The sequence below is a fragment of the Lissotriton vulgaris genome, chromosome 10, assembly GCF_964263255.1.
Source record: "Lissotriton vulgaris chromosome 10, aLisVul1.2, whole genome shotgun sequence".
NCBI lineage: Eukaryota > Metazoa > Chordata > Amphibia > Caudata > Salamandridae > Lissotriton > Lissotriton vulgaris.
Window position 1 is genome coordinate 906,434,541 of NC_141698.1, and position 20,501 is coordinate 906,455,041.

Sequence of the window (20,501 nt, forward strand, 5' to 3'; positions counted from 1 at the left end):
CCGCAAATTTGTGGCCTTGGCACTGCTACTGGCTAAGAGGAGAGTGGCGTGTCGCTGGGGCAGAGGTCGAGCGCCCAAATTCAAAGTTTGGATTAACGATCTGATTTATTGTCAGGAGCAATTAGCGACTTATGCGGAACTGTTACCTGTTGCATCCAGACACACTGATATATGGGCCCCGTTGCAGTGTTACTTGCTGTCTCACTCCCGGAATGACCCCCTCACAGACCGATGGACCTGATCACACTTTATAGTATATTGCGTTTACAATGCACTTGCATGTTCTCCTGGGCTCAGGACTGCAGTTGTCGGGGTATGTCAAGATGTTGGGTTAGCGGTGGGATGATTGCAATTTTTGCTATGTCATAACATGCTTGAACTGACATGGGGTGGTCCACCGATGCATCGTATATGTTAGCACTAATAGTTCTATTCTTGACCCTTGGCGGTGGAGTAGGCCCTACACACCCCTTCTTCTGCAATTCTTGTACTCCTGTGCTGCATCAGTTTTTTTCCTTGATCTTGTACCTGTGCTGGGTGACACCTAGCTCGTCATGGGATTGCTGACCACTGTCTTGTGAAGATGTTGCTATTGGAATTGTCAAATAATCTGTATTATCACTGCTTATCGAGATGATCAAATTGTGTGTGACTACATGTGTACCATGTTTTGAGTTTTTTTTTTTAAATCCATAAAAAGAAATTGAAGAAAAAAAAGATATCATTTGGGCTATTGTGGTTTGAGTAGGATCTATTATGGACTAATTTGCAAGAGTACCAACCCAGATACACTGGAACTTACACAACATGCAGGTTACAGGGCCCTACAACATGGCAGGGAATGAAATGTGGCAGCTACTCGAAGACCCCTGCTTGTTTGATGCAATAGATCTTATCTCGCGCAATGTGGTTCCCGTATACGTACAGCGCATAAAGGATGGGACCTCGGGAATAATTTGGGCAGCATTTCCCGCCTCCCTGCTCGGTCTGGTGCAGACGGGCTTGCCTTTGGCGAGCCGGCGGCCTGCCCGCTGCACGCCTCCGCTGCGCGGCCGGACAGGTGAGGTCATTATATGCTGATATGGTTAGGTGGTGTCACGACAACTAGCCCGCCAACCCAAAATCACCCCCAAAATAGCGGCTCAAGGTGTGGACAAGCCTTTCCTATCCCCGTCCCCAGACAGCGCCTAATCGGCTGAAATGGGGAAGCGGGAGGTGCGTGCCAAAGTAAATATATATATTAAACAATATTTTTGTTAAAAAAGGTTCGCAGTTAAAACAATGCTTTCTCTGGTTCCCGGCTTCCTTCTCAGGAATCCCCTAAAGGTGCGCACGTGCATCCTGGTGCAGAATTTATGCCTCTGAAGCCAGGTGGGCTACAACAACTAGCCCGCCAACCCAAAAACACCCCCAAGATGGCGGCTCAAAGTGGGGACAAGCCGTTCCTATCCCCGTCACCATGCAGTGCCTAATCGGTTGAAATGGAGAAGCGGCAGGTGCATGAACAAAGTAAATATGTAATCAACAATATTTTTGTTAAAAAAGGTTTGCAGTTAAAACAATGCTTCCTCGGGTTCCCGGTTTCCGCCTCAGGAATCCTCTAAAGGAGTGGCTATATTGGTCAGTGAGTAGGTGCTTGAGTGGCTGCATATGTGAGTTAGTGGTTGCATTAGTGGCTGTTTGGATCAGCGAGTAGGTGTGCGAGTGCACGGGTCTGGGAATGGGAATGTTAGATATTGTTTTGGAGTGGGTGTATGATGTGTTGCATTGGGGTTTGTGAATGATTCTGTGGATGCTGTCATCAGTGATGTCATTTGAGATGTCATCAGATGTATCATTTGAGATGTCATCAGTGATGTCACTGACAATGTCATGAGTGATGTTATATGTGAAGTCATAAGCAGTGCATTGAGAGGGCATAAGTTATAGTTAGCTCAACTAACTAGAACTGATGAATTTCTCAGTTTTTTTGCTAGTTGAATCTCTGCCCAACTATAAAATCCCTGTCACCTTTGTTTTTTCAGTGAATTTCTGTTATTTAAACATTCTATTTATTAAAGTTTTGTTAATTTTCTGTTTCTTTTTTTTTTTACAATTTGTTTTATTTTTTTGTGAATTTTTTTATTTACATGTACTAGTTAAGCAGTCCTTTTAAGAATCATTTAATATTTCCAAAGTTTTTTAAATACTTCTATTTGTAGCTTAATTGTAAACTATATAATATTTCATCATTTGTAAATTGAAAGATTTTTTTATAATTTATAATACTTTTCCAAAATGTCTTTTTAACTTAAAACTATTGGTAAAAAAAAATATAAAAAAATGTTAATGGGTTTAAATTTTCTTTATAGTTCTGCGTTACTTCCCTGGTTCCCGCTAATCAGCCAGAACTCTGTTTTCTACATGAATGAAATAGCATTGTATATCAAAAGAATTGTATTTTATACCTTATTGGCTAATCCACTGTGTTCTGTTTCAGTATAGTCAGTAGGGTGGACATATAACAGGTGTACAAAGTACTACAATATATTTATTTTTAAGTCACTTGAATTGCTATTTTGTGGCACCAGGAATCTGCTGATCGGCACTGCAGATTTACTCAGAAACCAAAATAAAACCTCCTCATTTGATTGGGACCACACATTTTTTCCCAATAAACCCCATCCAAAACTTCAACCTTTAATAGGAAACAGAGAAAGGTGGACAGAACCAGGAGAATCTGCTGTTTTCACTTTTTTAACAGTCAATAACTATTTATAATTGCTGTAGCATCAACACCTGCTCCTGCCGTAGACCCTCTTCTGCTGGAAAACCAGGAGGAAGAAGAATATGCAGTAGGACGGAGGACGGAAGGCGAAAAGGAAGTTTCTGCTAAAATTGTTGCTAGAATGGGGTTTCTGGTTGGCTAGCGTATACACCTAAGCCAGGCAGAACCCACCACTATAGTCAGGGTAAGGTAGTTACACACCTAAGATAACCCCTGCTCACCCCTTGGGAGCTTAGCAGAACAGTCTGGCTTATCCCAGAGGCAATGTGTAAAGCATTTGCGCAACACACACACACACACACCAGTGACACACTAGGCACACCACAAAAGGAGACTCCACACAGTGTTATATAAAAATATCCTTTGTATTATTCCTAAAAACAGATTAATCCACAATCACATAAATCACTGCGCCACTAGGTACTTGTCATGACGTCACATATATCATAAATCACTTGGTAGTATGGGAAGCACCTTTAAACCATCACTCACATAAATCACTGTGCCATTTAGAAATTGTCATAATAAGACAATGATCAGGAATCCCTTTGCCCCAATCAAGTAAATCACTTTTCCATTAGGTCTTTGTCACAACATCACAAGTAGTGCACGAATGTAGACACTTAAAAGCTGTACATGTTATCAGACCACAATGAACACAGTTGGCATAACATCCCTTGTAGTGAAATAAAGCAAGACCTTTTAGTTTTGTCCCTGCTTAAGAACATTATTACTGTACATCAGGTGCAGGTCATTAGGTTATGAAGATAGAAAACCTGAATCACCATACAACACTGTACCTAAGAGGTGCACCTTTCGTCACTCTTGCAACACTTTCCAGGGTGAACTCCCATGAACCCAAAGGCACCGGAGCTCCTGCATGCCTCTTAAGGGGATTACATTTATTTCCCCTTCTGCTAGTAGAGGCTCCCGTAACTTTTGAGTATGGCCCTTGAGATCGCAGCCTCCGTGGCAGTCCGCTCCACATGTCGGCACCAGCATCCCCACAAAGTAATATACTGCGGAGTGGTGGGGGCACACATAAACACAACATCAGGCAGCAGGGAGACCTTGCTGCAGCGATCGTGTAGTGCAGCTGCCACTTTTGCGTGCGGCTGGTGTCTCTCACCAATGGGGTGTGACATCCCTAATGGAAACGGGGGTGGGGAGACCAGGGTGCCGGACCAGCGACGTCTGTGCTGTCCTGCAAGCACCTACTAGCTCTTCTGGTGGACACGGGCAGTTAGCTTCGAGAAGCGCAGCAAATCCTTCAAGGATCATTTACTCAGTCCCGCTGGCTTCTGGGAAGGCCGGGCACACCCAGGTTGGAGTGCGGCTCGGGAAGTTCACAGCTCACTTCTCAACTTTTTAAATAAAAGGTGAAGAACACAGTGCTGCCAATTCGCTGTTTTGCAATTTGTGAAAAGAGCAGTCCAGTCCTTCCTCTGCTCCAGACTGGAGCAGCAACTGGAGGATGTTCTACCCCACACACAGCAGGGGCAGCGCTCCTCACGCAGCTTTTCAGCTCTCTCACTGGGGATTTTACTTTTAAATCCCACATGGATCTGTCCTGAAGTCTTTTGTATCCCTGAGACTTCCAACAAGAGGCCAGCACACACAAGACCTTAGCGATTCTTCCCAAGCAGGATACCACAGCAGGGCAAAAAGAGTCAGTCTTTTCCCTTCAACACAGACAGAAGCACTAACTGCAGGCCAACCCACCCCTTGCACTTTCCAGGGCAAGATGGAAGTTTACAACTGCACCGCATACACTACAGTGGTAGGTCTGAGACCCATGTCGGTGGTACAAGCTCACTAGTAGCATTTGATTTACAGGCTCTGGCTCACACTGTGCACTTTACTAGGGAAATACCAGTAAATCAAATACGCCAATCATTGATAACCAATCATATAATTTATACAGAGAGAATATGCATTATAGCACTGACCTGCGTTATTATAGCACTAACCTGCGGTATGAAAGCGCTCGGAATTCTATAGCCAACAAAAACAGGGTCAGAAAAATAGGAGGCAAAATGTTTGGGGATAAACCTGTCAAAAGGGCCAGGTCTAACAATTGTAATTTGTTATTGTAATTCGCAACATCTGTGACAAATAACTTTCTCAAGGAACAAATTAAAAAAGTCACTGTACCTCTTTCATGTGAAAGCATCTGAAGACAATTCATGAGAAAATATACCACAGGATGCTGCGTGGGGAGGAAGCTGCTTTCCAACCTTCTGTTTCATCTGCGACTGTTTCAGCACCATCCACCTCAGCAACCATAACAATGGCACTTGTGGCCCCCAATTTGGCGCACATGACAACCCATTGTTTAGAGTTTCATATGCCTGTTTGATTAAATAAGTCTGTTGCGGAGTAGTTACAGTTTATACTCTCATCCTTGCTAAAAATAATAATTACCATCCACATTAGATGCCTTCAGTTTTGAGCTTGATATCATGCCTGTTGACATGGAATTGGTTTCTGAATGGTTCAGTACCAAGCTTTTTTCGGGTACATTAATCCTTTAAAAAATGTTTTTTTTAAATAGTTAGTTATTTTTAGAACCTAACCAAATAATTAAAAAAGAGCTGTTTTTCATGTATTTAATGTATAAATGTGTGTGTGTATGGATGTATTAGTATTCAATTCAAAGAATCTTTATTCTGCCAATCGTAGGCCATAGAGACACAAGGCACTACAATACACAGAAAAGATCATAAGAGGTTATGAACAGCTTCATCATCTCTTGCCATGTAATTTAGCATTAAAATAATATGCCTACCCTATTTTCATACAGACAAAACATTCAGCAGAGTATAGCAGCAGCTTATGAATCCGACTAGACATGTAGTAGTATGTGTATGAGTTAGTGTTGGAATGTGCTTTTGTGTGTATTAGTAGGTGTCTCAGTAACTCAGTGAGTGTATTAATTTGTTAAAGGGAGTGTCATTGTATCTATTAGGGACTCCTAGAGTCCCTAATAGATACAATACCATTCACTTTAATACATTCGCTGAGTTACTGAGACACTCAGGGTGTTTAGAAGTAAGTGTGTGAGTATGTAAGTGAATGTATTAGTGAATCCATGGAAGTGTCTGTGTATATATTAGTTAGTCTTATATTGTCAGGGTGTGCATGAATAACTGTTTGAATGTGTTAGTGAATGGATTGGTGTTTCCATGGGTGTGTCAGTGTATGAATCAGTTAGTCCCAGGGTGTCTCAATGTATATATGAGTGAATCCATGATTTTGTCAGCCAATGTATCAGTGTGTCCATTGGTGTGTTAGTGTATGTAATAGTGATACCTAGGGTGTACAGAACTGAGTGAGTATGTCAATACATAAATCAGTGTGTCAATGGGTATGTCAGTGTATGCATTAGTGAGTTGTAAGGTGTTTAACTGTGTGCATGACTGAGCGATTGAGCATGTCAGGTAATGCATCAGTGTGTTGATGGGTGTGTCAGTGTATGTATTAAGAAGTCATAATTTGTCTCAGGGTGTGAGGAAGTAAGTGTGTTCGTGAATGCATTAGAGAATTGATCTAACTGTTTGTCAGTGTATGTAGTAGTTGGTCCTAGAGTGTGTCAGGGTGAGTATGAGTAACTATCTGAATGTGTTATTGAATGGATTGTTGTGTCTATGGGTGTGTATGTATCATTTTGCCCCAGAGTGTCCTAGTGTGTATATGAGTGAGCCAGTGAATTTGTCAGAGAATATGTGTGCATGGGTGTTAGTGTATGTTTTTAGTGAAAGAGTGTATATCACTGAGCGAGTGAATATGTCAGTTAATGCATATGTATGTTCATCGGGTTGTCAGTGTATGTATTAGTGATGAGTCCCAGAGTGTATCAGTGTGTATATAAGTGAGTGGGTGAGTATGTGAGTGAATTTATTAGTGGTTGCATGGGTATGTTACTGTATGCATCAGTGAGTCCTAGGGTGTCTTTTACTCTATTTATATATTTTATAACAATTATATACAGAATTGATTATCAAAACATCTCCATAAAGGGAATCCATTGATCTGTTATAAAAGAGAGAAAACTGAAATCTATTTTATCAAGACCTATTTAAAGGTTTCACAGTAAAGTTCACATTTCTGTAAAATAAACATTTGTGTTAATACGAAAGCAGTACACAACTGTAACCGACATATATTTCTTTAAACATATAATTTTCTGTTTTTTTGTTCTCAGCTTTTATACTTGTACTTCATACTCGATGTACTGTATAAATAATCGTCTTTGAACAGTTGGAAAAAAAACTATCATAGATTGTAGGAAAAAAACAAGAACTGCAGTTTTTACAGTACAAATAAGTCATACCATGCATCACACTTACTACAATTAGTTGTTATTCTAGGTAAAGGTACTGAACTTATATAAATGAATATATCTCTCCCCCCCACCCCCCTAAAAAACATGATATGACCCTGAAATGGTCCTTTACTCAAAATAGAAAATAAATGTAACACGTTTTCAAATTTCAGACTCCCTTTTCAAGATATCACCCCTGCTAGTCTGAATTAATTCTTACACACTGATCATCCATAAAAAAACATACACTCTGTAAATGCTAATCTTCCTTAACACTTTGGTTGAAGAAAGAAGAGATTGTTTAAAACTGAGCTTGCTGTTGTTGCGTTCTGTCCATCCAGTTGAATTTTTTTAAATACAGTATAGTGTCCTGAAATTATACGAAGTCCTCCATGAATGATAATAGCCAGTTTAGTGTAAGTTTTCTAGAAATTGAAATTTGTCCTGCTTTGAAGTTTGTAATTTCAGTTTCTATTTTTAATCCGTCAGCTCTGCATCATTGTAGCATCAATTTCATGTATTTTACACTCCTCTCTATCTGCAAGATAGATATTCAATCTGATGTACAATTTGAATAAGTCCTATTTTGCTTTGCATTTTTGATAAGCCTCTCAAGAAAGTTTTACAATCTGGTAATGTTAAGTAGATAAATCTTTCCAAATTGATTTGAGTAGTAGTTGCAAAAGAGCAATCTTCCGTGTGTAAAACTGTCCAAATAATTCATCAATATTTACTTTTTCTTACAAACACCTAAGAATCACCATAATACATTCCTGAGCGCCTTGTTGGCTTCTGGAAGGAAATAGTATAGATCCACTATGCATGTCTTCCACATGTCAAATGCCTGAAGCAGAATGTACTACAGCTATCACTACATAAACATTCCAGCAAAGTATGCAGATGAGAGCTGATTCTGTTGTCTCCTTTATGATGAATTTCATTTACAAAATGTGGTAAATGGAAGAGTACATTGAGAACCACATTTGCATTGCAGTTGACACCATTACTGTTTTCCAGATGAAAACCTACAATATCAGCATCAAGTTTTTCATCTTAACACCTTATTTTTTTTGTCCTTCTTTATAGGAGCATCCATTGACTGCTTACTAAGCACCCGCTTAGGACAGATACTTTGTTTTTCATAAATAGGATACTATGAGGAACATATACATTTCTTAACTGATTGTATTGTCAGTGTGGGCGTGTGTGTGCTTGTGTGGGTGAGTGAGTGGCTATTTTGAGAGGCTATATGGGTGTGTGAGTGACAAATTGTGAATACGTCTGTATGTTAGTAGCTGTGTGGGTGAGTGTATGGCTGTGTTGGTGAGTGACTGTTTCTATGAGTGACTGTATGGGTGAGTAAATGCGTGTGTGAGTGGCTTTATGAGAGTTGGTGTGTGAGTGGGTGAATGGAGGAGTCATTGGGTGTGTGAGTACTGGTATGGGTCTGTGAATGGGTATGGGATTGGTTGTATGGGTTTACGAAAAGTTGTATGGGAAGAGAAACAATATTCTCTATTGTTCCCCATTTTTCTAAACCTGTGTGGAATCTTTTTATGGTGTAAACATTGTGTTACTGTGTGTGCGCGTGCGTGTGGGTGTTGCACAAATACTTTAGATATTGCCTCTTTAAATAAGTCTGACTGCTCTGTGCCAAGCTACCAGAGGGTGAGCACAGGTTCTTTTAGTGTGTATCTTGCTTCCCCCGACTAGAGTGATGATTCCTGCCTGGCCTGGGCCATGCCTCATATATTTCCTTATATGTTGGATTGCAGGCTATAAACTGTGGTTGGGCTTATCACTATGAGGCCTGATTGCAAATTGTTTTATTCTGCAATTTTTAAACTTGTATTTATTTGTATGATTTTATATATTCCTTCTTGTGTAATTGTGGTCAAACCAGCACCTTACATTTTGAATTATCTTTTTTATCCCTGGCTTTTTTATACATTTATCGATTCATCTTAATGTATTAGTATCGTTTTACACAATGTATTAGTACATGAATTATGGTGTATTTTTAGCACTAATTAATTCACCCAAGTCTATTATAATTTTTTATCAATCATTTAGTCTATTTTTTACAGCCGATTGTGCACATTGTCATGTGTTTTAAGGGCAGCCGTCATGCGGCGTGTCATGTGATCAAGATCGCGAGTAGCGATCGAAACGCGTTGTGGCTGGCACTATGCCTGGAACACTTGGGCGTTTCAATGGACAATAATTCACTGCTTTGAGAACTTACACTCTGGAGTTTGCTGCATTTCTTCGTGTGCTGTTGTCCGTACCTGGGCAGTCCCGTCGCGGGCATTGACGGGCCGGGACTTTGTTGATATGTATATTTAGTGTATTGATATAAAATGCTAACTAGTTATTATATATAGAATATTTCTGATAGGAATTCTTTGTTTTCTCCTATTATTTCTCACCACCATATTTATCACAATCTACTTTTTCTGTATGCTCCCTTGTTGTACTATTTTCATATCATCAAGAATCGATACATGTCCTCTTTGCTTTTGCTCAATCACGAAGGGACCGATTCTGGCCCCACAAAGCTGCACAGCCGCCTGTAGACTTGAATCCAATGAATTAAATCTATATCCATTTTTTCTTTTTCTAATGTTTTTTATTTTTCCTTCCATTTTAATCCTTGTTTAATCTTATTGTTAAATTCATTTTATCCTTTGGTTTTGGTTCAGTTTGTCAAGTATTTCTACTGTTCAAAGTAACTCTCATGGTTATCTCTGCAGCATTTACATACCATCTTGTTTATGCTGCACTACCAATGAATACATTACAAACTACATTGTGTCATTTTTTTATTTCAGGTTTGGCTCTGATGAATTGAAACGCCAATTTCTTGCTCCTAGTATCGCTGGAGATGTGGTAGCTTGTTTGGGCGTCAGTGAAGCTGACGCAGGTTCCGATGTTTCAAGTAAGTGAACGGTCTTGTTTCCATTTATTAGAAAGCCTCTGGACCTCTGGTTATAGTCTTTACCTTTAAAAAGGTTGTTTCAAAATAATGCAGTATCAAAGTAAGTCACTGTACAAAATATTTATTCTAATTTGAATGTTGGTTACTTGTACAGAACTCCATTGAATAATAAAATGGTATTTCTATTGCGCAAACCTAGTCAAAAGACAGCAGAGTGCTATGCTTGGGTTGAATACCAGCATTAAGTCATTGAGTAATAATAGAGATACCTGGGTTGTGGTCTGTTACTGCATTGTGGTGTAGTGTTCTTTAAAGTCCTTCCTAAATTGGAGCAGCATTGGGGGAAGGGGGTGGTTCCTGATAGTGATGTATGACAAGTGGGACAGAGGCGCAATATTTTGATTTGCTCAGGGCACAATGTGAGCAATGGAAAGCTCTGATACTATCACTCAAAACCAAGTTGTACCTCAGCAGTGGCGGCTCCTCCACTAAAGCAGAGGAGCGTTGCCTCACTGCTTGTCAGCAGTGGAAGGAAAAATAAAATGATTATACCTGAAACGTATAATTTTATTATTGCATCTTGCCAGGCGGGGCAAGGGAGGAGTGCTCTGCACTCCCTAAAGTGCATATGAATGTTTGGTCAGCCCTCTAGGGCCGGCCAGACATTCATGCGCACTTACTATGTTCTCTATCTAGGCTGCAATACAGCCTGGATGGAGAACATACCCAGGCTCCCTATCCCCATCTGAGGGCCGTGGTTTGGCGCTCAGATCAATCACAGTTCTGCAATGCAACACTGTGATTGGCTATAGAGAGCTTCAGCCTGGGTGCTTCTGGTGCCCGTTCCGGCCAGCCGAGGAGAGACTTGGCAAAGGAGGCAAGTTGAATCTAATTTTTTCTTGTTTTTAATTTACACTCCCCCCACCCCCCCAACATCTCCACCACCGATCCGTGCCAGCCGCCACTGAACCCCAGATCCAAATAAGTAAATACATGATGCTTTTGCGTTAAAGCCCATTCAATTCATTTAGCCACCAATCAAAAACGTATCTTCTTGTCTGCTATAATGGAGGCAATCCAGCAGTCTGTCTTCAGGCAGCCTTTGAAGTGTTGGGTGAGTGTCCTGCAAGTCAACCACGCCAACCTCGCATGCATGTATTCGGCCAAATGGGCAAGTCATTAAAAAAAAAAGAAATCTTGTGCTCTATACTCAGCTGTTGCCAAAGATAATGGTGCTATGCTGCACAGTGAAAGAGATCTATTAAGTTGCAAATACATCCAATCTCTGCTCTGAGCCTAGCGCTCTAAATGACCTTTAACCAAACGCTGTTATTTTGGGCCCTTCTGTACCAGAGGTCAATGGAAAGTACAAATGCATTTATGGGACTTTTTAACAGCTTCATCGCTGATGACGGAACCGCACCGTCATCAGCCGCGGTAGCGCCGTGCTGATGACCCGCTCGATGTGCCTGCGCGGCGCTGATTTTGCGCCTGCGCAGCGTGTTCTATTGAGCGGGTGGGGCCATGACAGAACCGCTCCGTCATGAGCACAGCTCAACCGAGGCTGGTGACGGAGCAGTTCCGTCACCAGCATGGGCGCGGCCCCCCCGCCCCCTTAGTGCTGCGGCGGAATAGCTGCCGCAGCGAAGGAGTTAATTTCTAATGTTTATAAGGTGGGCAACCCCAGCACATTTCTTTTATGTGATTGTAGGAACATGGCCTCTCTATAACACCACAAATGATGTGGAATTGAAAGATTAACCGCGTAAGAGAAAGAAAAAAGAGATACATTATTTTAAAAATAATGCTTTTACTTAATTTCAGGTAGTTGTCTAGTGTGTAAAGGAAGTGCGTTCCAACATTACTGTTCTATAACTGAAAATCTCTAAAGCCACTTGCATATAAATTAAAATGTTGCAATCTGAATGGTTGTTAGATGTCTGGCAACAATTAGGGTTGGGGACCTCAGTTGTTACAGTGTGCCTAGCTGATGCAGGCATTTAAAGGTCAGTCAGGGTAATGTAATAGTCACTCTTTGCTAGACGAACCCAACAAGACTGATGGGTGACCTGAAACATGTGACTCAAGCTATTTATCGCCAGTCTCTTCCTAGTCTCAGCCTTTCGTTCTTATTTTAGTCATTTGAGTTTAATAATGGATGTTGTGCAGAAACAGCACGAAATAATATAGTTTATCGTTATCTATTGAACCACCATCCCTGTTGTTGGCCTGGTCAGTGAACAAAAACCTTTTATTGCAATTATCTAAGGCAATAAAGGGGCTTGCACAACTGATTAATGTGGGCACCGAAGCATAACATCCCAAATAATTGCTATGTTTCAGAACATTTCTACATAGAATATAATGCATTAAAATAGCAAAAACTAATTTTGGAAATATCACACTATCTACCAAGCTGTTTTTTTACCACGCCTGCGAGAATGCGGCACATCTCAGGGTAATACACTTAGTGACTGTTTCATATTTGTGTTTAGTACAATTACAAGCTGTCAGCAGATGCATTTGCACCAAAATATGCTACCAGCGTGCCTAGTGGATACTATATACATCACATGCACGTACAATGTTCCGTGTTATCCACTTGCAGAACACTCCTGCCATGACAAAAGTGCTAGACCCCCAACAGTATTTCTACATGTACAACTATCTAAATGCTAATCCAACCTTTTAATATGTAACTATTGTATTGGAGATGTATGGCCCCGTATGGGAGTTTCTGGTTTCTCTGGAACATCCCCATGATGATTAGGGGGTCCTGTTTTGCTGGATTTCTCAGGAACCAAACAGAGTATTTCTTGGAAATTCATTATGTGTACAGGTATATGATCACTTCATGACTTCAACTGCAGTAATTCAAACCAACTTTCTAAAACCATGCAGAAACCTTGCACCTAAGATATGTCATTCTGGAAGTTGCCCATTCTTCCTCATGACATCTCATCATTCAGTATCTCTCCACAACAGTGTACACGCCAAATAAAATCTGATCCTTGACTATAAGGTGTCGGGGTTAGGGAATTCATAAATGTCAAATTTCTAGCAGCAACTTTCCTTGAAGTTAGTTTTTCACTAAGTAATCCAATGATTACCCCAATATAATTGATTGGCTAGAAATGGATGTTGATGATGATCATCGCTGTTCTCTTATTATTGAAGGTACGGTTGAGTGACCTCTCACAAGTGGAATCTTGATCATTTTTCCTACTGATATTGCTTGTGTGAAGTCTTAGCGGAAGGAAGCTTCGTAGTTGAGTTTTGGTTGACCATGAAAGATCCCATCTAGAAACGTTTGAAATCAACTTTCTCTGAGCAGCTATTTCCAGATTTAGATTACTGATGGCGGTGCAACCAGAATACATAAAGTTGACTCTTAAACCTCAAGTCACACCCGTTTATCCAGGTGATTATATCTTCAGCAGTCTTGTGATACTTATGAAAAATATTAATCTGAGAATCTGAGCTGCAAATGTGAGATCCACATAGGACTGAAACTGTAATCCTTTACACTTGAAAATTAGCACCATTGATTAATATGTTGATGAAAGTGATTAGAGGAGGGACCCTCACAATCATCATGTAAATATGAAGTTTAATTTCCCAGTTTAATACATTACATTATTTCAATACGTTAACTTGGCCACGTTTGTCAATGTTGATTTGCGATTGACACATTTAAACTTGTTTTTAGTAACTTACCTACATGTAACACATCGCCAACATAATCTATTTCTGTTACGTACACACTCCCAACATGGTTGGAACATTTCTACCATCTTTACTTTTTACCAGCAGTAAGTAATCTAGATTTCAGTATGGAAATGCCCAAGAATGCCAAATCTTGTTTCTGAATCTGTTTCAGCAACTTAGTCCAGAACAGAGATCTTTTAATCACAGCCCTGCATACACAAAAGAAACATTCTTACAATAGGTGTCCAGTTACGTTGACAAGGTAGTGGTAGTGGCATCTAGAATATCCGGGGTCATAGTCACATTAATTTGATGCAAATGCACAAGTGCATCACAAGTGAAACCTTTTAGTGCTTGGTCTAGAAATCAGGTGCAGTAGTCTGAGAGATGATCACTTCAGTGTACTGAATCTGAACATTCAAATAGAATATAAATAGATTTTATGAAACCTTATATTCTCAACTCAAGGCGGAATAATGGAAATTAGGAGTGTGTTCCAGGGGATTTGAGATAGGGGCTTAGAGACTGCAAAACAATAAGAAGGTTGGTATAATGTTAATCCTCACAAAAAAAATACATGTATACAAAAATGGACTGTAAGAAATGGTGTTATTAGTTTGGGAGGGAGCACCCCTTCTACCTCAATAAATCCAGTTAGGTTAGGTTGAAGCACAGTTCTCAGATAATCTTTCCAACTCCCTGTTGTTACAGCATAAGCAGCAAGTAGTCAACAGAAAAGTGTGTGCTCAGGTGAAGCATTCCTAACAGTTCCTCAGTAAAGAACACAACACAATAAAAATCCCAAACTGATTTAGGAAAATGTTGAAAATATTGGGAGCAATTTCAGGCCGACTGCTGTGGAGCAGAGGTTGAATGGACCAAGCAAGTTGTCCTAGTCAGCGGTTTTACCTTCAGTCTTAGTTTCCAACTGTTGGGAAAGCTTCTTCTGGTCAGTCTCTCAGTCCCTAGCTCCTCAGGCTTCTGGGCACCAGGTCTCTCTCCAACCAGGCCTCCTGCAGAGTCCAGTCCTCTTTAGACATCTGATCCCTCTCAGAGTCAGGGATCAGTCTGGTGTTTGTATCCCTCATGTAGGTAAACAAAAGATCAACTATTTCATACAGTTCCGGTCCATGGGTTCCAGCAGGATTCAGGTGTCCTTGAGACCTTTTGGGAGCTCTTGTCTTCCAGCAAAAGTCAGGATCTTTCTACCAGCAGGTCTGCCGCCTTCAGATGTAGTCTCTCCAGGCCCAAAAATGTTCAGAGCAGTGGTGGCTGAGGTGCCAGATTTATCCCATGCACGATCTAGTGACTAATGAATATCTACCACCCAATCCTATTTCCTCACCATACCCCCCCCTCCTTCTTTTGAGAACGTCTTTTTCTTTCTATCAAGTTGGCCAGGATCCCCATTTTCAGCATGGCATCACCCAGCTGCCATCAGCCAGGACAGCTTTCAGCTTCTTGGCCACTCCCTTACCCGACATTATGAAAACAGTTTCTCCTTCCTATTGATGCTGGAGCATGACAGCCTAGCCCTGGCATCTCCAGCCAGGAAAGGTAGTGCAAACGTTGCACTGTGGTCGGTCAACTGTTCCGTCCATTCACTGCTAAATGATTAACAGTAAACATCTATTGTCCTGCCCTGAATCCAGAGGTAAGCTGTTCTCATCTGTTGCAGAGTTGTTAAGTCTTCCAGTAAAGGATGGGTTTTCCTCTTCTGGTGGTGGAAAGAGTGGCAGAACTGGTTTTAATGCAGTTCATGCTTAGACAGCTTCAAGTGCATTTTTGCAAAGTTACTTTTCTGCTTGTTACCAGAAATATGTATATGTAGTGAGAAGCTTAGCAAGATCTAATATGTAGTCTGTCTTATTTCTTTAAATGATGAGCCTGGCCAGTGGGGTTGGGGTGCACAATTTAGGGTTGATTCATCAATATATAGAAACAGGCTTTTCCTACATGACCAGGCATTTCTCCCCACTATGTGTCACTGAATTGCCTTTAAACCATAGCCCAGCCAGAGCACAATGGTGTTCCTGGCAGACATATATTTTTGTAAAAAATGTGGGTGGTTTGAGTACACCCTGCAGCCCTCCTATGACAATTACCTTTGCACGCCACAAGTACACTTAATCTATAACAAGGGGAGTTAGGCCCAATGGGCCAGGTTCTGGCTGGGCCGTATATAAATCTGTAACAGGAAAGTGTGACAGGACCTGTGTTGTTTTTAATTGACACTAGACCAAACTATTTCTTTCATTTGATCCGGTACTTTATTTAAACCTTTTTATTCAACTTTTTGTTAGGATTCTTTGTTGCACATTTGTATCAGAAAAAGACAATAAAGCCTATGTACAGAAAATACTTATGTGCATATAATAAACCAAACATTAAACATAAAATCGTGATCTGACTGCACAATCTAAATCAACGTTCTTGTGAAAAAATAATTCGTGTGAAAAATCTTCAATAAAACATCCTAATATCTTAGAAGCCTTATGTTGTCTGTTGCATCCAAGACACAAATCAATTTCACATATAGATATTGTTTTATAAATATCCTAAAATATGTGAATCAACGTTTCAATTGGGAAAGCATAGGAAAACACGGGAAAAGCATTTTCAAATACATGAGATTTTTCTTCCATACATAGACAAAAAATAAATTCATAGTTCCTCCATGTTCATATCACAAATCATAGTGAAGCCGCCGCGTTTCGAGTCTCTGATATCTAATATGCGGACTCTCAGCGGGGCTCTTAAATTTAAGCAGCAATGTGGGTTTCTGGACAGTGGTGTATTTTTTTTGTCTGTTCAATGCTTCTTTATCTTTTTCTTCAGCTGAAGCTGCTGAAAAGAGAAACTCTGTGTCTCTTTATGAATTCAAAGACCGGCTCTCTGTGCTGCAGTCACTATTAAGTGCGATGTGTTCTTTGTTGGTATTTGGGCTCCCTGGGGATTCTTAACGAGCTGAAGGTCGTGGTGATTACTTTGCGCATTAAATCCTTTGCGCTACTGATTTTCACGGGGGCTATTTAATAAGCTTTTAATCTTTCCTCTTGGTTTTGGGGTCTTCAGTAATGAATGCACTTCTTTCTTGTGAATAATTCGTTCTTACTCTTCTGCTTCTTTTCAAGTGAGGTGGCTGCCAACATAGAATTCTAACAAAAAGTTGAATAAAAAGGTATAACTAAAGTACCAGATCAAATGAAAGAAATAGTTTGGTCTAGTGTTAATTAAAAACGTCAAAACAACACAGGTCCTGGAACACTTTAATGTTACAGAAAAGTACACTTAAGGCATCATGTACAATAGGCTTATTGGGAACTCAAAGAGAGAATTCCAATATACAGCACATGTTTAGAGGGAAAACACAGACATGTTACTACTGTTTGAAAGTGGTAATGTGCTTAGAGTTCTAAAACCTGCATAAATAAGTCTCTGAAAAAGGGAGGAAAGTTTTGATGATAATGCAGAAGACTTGGATTTGCTACTGGGGTAAGGTGCAGATTGTATATGTTAAAAAGGTAAATACCAGTTAAGCACATAGGCAACCAAAAAGAAACAAAGACACTAAAGAGAAGCAAAGATACTATTGGAAAGTGTTCTGCCACTGCATTGTAAAATACAAAGACAGAAAGTCCTTTCCCAGTGTGCACCATACTATGCTGTAAGAGGATGCTCTATCTTCCCACAACCTAGGGTGAAGTGGTTCTTGATGTACTAGTAAATAAAAGTTGTTCACTCTAGTTCACTTGTTGTGACACTTCTATGAATAGTCTTTAGTTTCCATTCAGACAATCCATTCACCTCTCCAGCTACTAGTCTGATTGACATGTGACCTATTTAGCCAATGAGATGGATTGGTGCTGTTAACACCGCTGGCAGGATAGACTATGCACGAGCACATTTGCTTGATTGTGTCAAAACACAATTTTGTTTCTTTTTTGTCTATTTCTTAGAATGAGAAAAGTGGTTGGGAATGTGTGGAGGTTTAACTGGGGGGAGCTATCAGACCTGCTGCTTGTAGGTGTGTTCAGTCCCGTCAAGATCTGGGTGCACCCAGGCAGTGGTCTAGACGAGTCACAGTCTATGCATTTTCCCCATGATATGAGGCTCAGAGTGACTAAACTCTAATGAATGGGTATCAAAGAGAGGAGTGATGGGCTATTACTGCTCTAAGAGAGTAGAAGGTCCAGACACGACGTGCCCAACTAATAAGTCTAAACAAAAGTTATCGTGTTGTTCCTGAGGTAGAGAAGGAAATGCTACAGTCTGGGATGCAGATGAATTATGGCAGGGTAACCAGACGGTAACCCTGGGAATCCATTTTGTTGGATTTAACACCCTCACACGCCCTTTCAGGTGTCATGCTTCATCATTTGGGCCTGCTCCTCGTCGAGGAGCAGGCCCAAATGATGAAGCATAAAACCTGAAAGGGTGTGTGAGGGCAATAAATCCATCAAAATGGATTCCCAGGGTTACCGTCTGGTTACCCTGCCATAATTCATCTGCATCCCAGACTGTAGCATTTCCTTCTCTACCTCAGGAACAACATGATAACTTTTGTTTAAACTCTAATGAAGGCATGCCGGACTCGGTAGAGCAAGAAAGCAGGGCTGGGGCTTATAGTGATTAGGAATGTGATCCCATGTCCACTCACTCGCATGTTCCCAAAGGTGGTGTGGAAGCGGATTATTAAAAACCCACTAGTGCAGGGTCCACCTTAGTCCACGGGTTCTTAACAAGTAAGGAGGAATCAACACTAGAGTGAAGTGCAAACCAAGGGTCATTTATTAGCATTCATGAATGGAGGCTCATCAGACAAGCACCATCGAGATACTCTAGGATGAAGCACACCGAACGATGGTTACATGGGGTTTTATAGCAAAAGATCACAAACACGGGACGTCCAAAGGTAAATAGAGCTTTGGGAAGAACACACAAATGAGGTAACAGTAAGAATCGACCGCCTTGGTGTCTTGTGCAATTGTCTCGTCCTAAGGCTGCACAACAAGATATGCTATCTGAGTAAACTTTACTTGAGGCTTTACCATTGTCTGAAAAAACCCTGAGCAGACGCCAGCTGTTCTTTTGCTCTGACTCTGCATGTATCCACAGCCTACAATGCCCTAATCAAGATTCTTTACTCATGTTTATACAGATGCAGTGTCAAGGATAGAGCCGTGCTGGAAGTAGGGCAGGGGTGAAAAATGGATAAGGCATAGCTTAATCAAAGAACGAGAGAATCGGATTTTACATTTTAACAGTCTTTCCTTTTCAGCCTATGCTGAATCAATTTTAAAAGAACATATATTAATCTCGTATATCGATGTTCATAAGTTCGTAAATTTCAGTTTGCATCATCATTTCTCAATTTGATTCATGAACATTAATCGGGGGAGGTTTAATATTATTACAAGTGGCTATACAAGCTGTACATATCGTAGGGGCACATTGAATGCAGCAACAGCCGGTGAGAAAGAGGATTCCTATGGTTGCTATTCCCATTAACCATTTCCAGCCCCAAATAGAAATGATTCCCCTTAACCACTCAGACCAAGTCCCTGTTCCTTGTTCTTGGTGTATTTCCGCAGCGATTTTATGCAAATTGGAAATGGCATCATAAACAGATGGGGCGTGGTCAGGTATAAATACGCAACAGCTACTACCGATAATGCAACATGCTCCACCACAATCAGTTAGTATCACGTCTATTAACATTCTATTTTGTAATGTTAAAATTTTCGTAATGTGGAGCTCTTCCGTAATATTTCCAAGAGCCATTGCTGTTTGATTAGTTACTGCTTCTCCTACTCGGGTTAGGCGTCTAATCTTTCTACTATTTAGGTTTAAAGTATTTTATTAAAGTACAAAAAGAGCATGGGGAAGGGAATAGGAGGTCAAGCGAATACACAGTATAAGAAGCGGAACGTTGCAGCGGTTCAGAAGAAAAGGAGGGAGGCAGGAAGCCCCAGAGGGTAACAAGGCATAAGTCATAAAGCAATAAGGTATTGTGAATGACCCCCCAGGAGACCCCCATTCCCCAAGCAAGGCAGAGCTGTAATAACGTCCCGCATTACAGTAAAGAAGAAGGCACACCATCCCCCCAACCCCCCGTCCCCGGAAAAGGAGAAAAAAGAGAAGCGAAGGAGGAAAAAGAAGAAAACAATACCCCAACATCCCCGTCCGAAAATCAGCATTAAAAGCATGTAACCCCACGCCCCACCCCCAGCCCCAGTCCCCCGAACCCGCACATTCACTCCGCTGTAGCCGCCGGCGGTGTCAGCCTAAGGAGTCGCAGGTACCGTGGACATGTAAGTTCGCGAAACTCCGTGGACAGCAGTGCCAAAAAGGGGTGCCAGAGCTCTTCAAACTGGTCAACATTCCCAGCCACCGTGAGCGACATCTTCTCCATGCCCAGTACCTGCCAGAGCCTGTGTAGCCAACCAGTGATGGAGGGAGCAGTAGGGGTGCGCCAGAGTACAAGGATATTTTGGACCGCGGAACCTAGCGCAATCGCAATCTGCCTACCCCTACGGGACTTCAGCGGGTACATCAGGTCATTGGGGAGGCCTAGCAAAACATACGCGGGGAAGCGCGGGAGCTCGATCTCAAAATGCTTATCTACCTCCTTATCTACCTCATCCAGGACCTCCTTCCAATAGGCCGACAGCACCGGGCACTCCCAGAGAATATGCGTGAGGGTGCCCTCCTGTCCGCAGCCGCGCCAGCAACCTTTATCACCGATTTTGCGCATCTCGTAA

General features: G+C 41.1%; 1 protein-coding gene across 1 annotated transcript in view; it reads left to right on the plus strand.

The window, feature by feature from the left end:
* The window catches only part of LOC147688989 (putative acyl-CoA dehydrogenase 6), an 860,942-nt gene that overhangs the window by 389,201 nt on the left and 451,240 nt on the right, over positions 1–20,501 (plus strand). Inside the window, exon 4 of the mRNA XM_086941879.1 lies at positions 9,923–10,029. Coding sequence (XP_086798005.1) covers positions 9,923–10,029 — 107 coding nt within the window. The remainder of the gene's footprint in view (positions 1–9,922; positions 10,030–20,501) is intronic.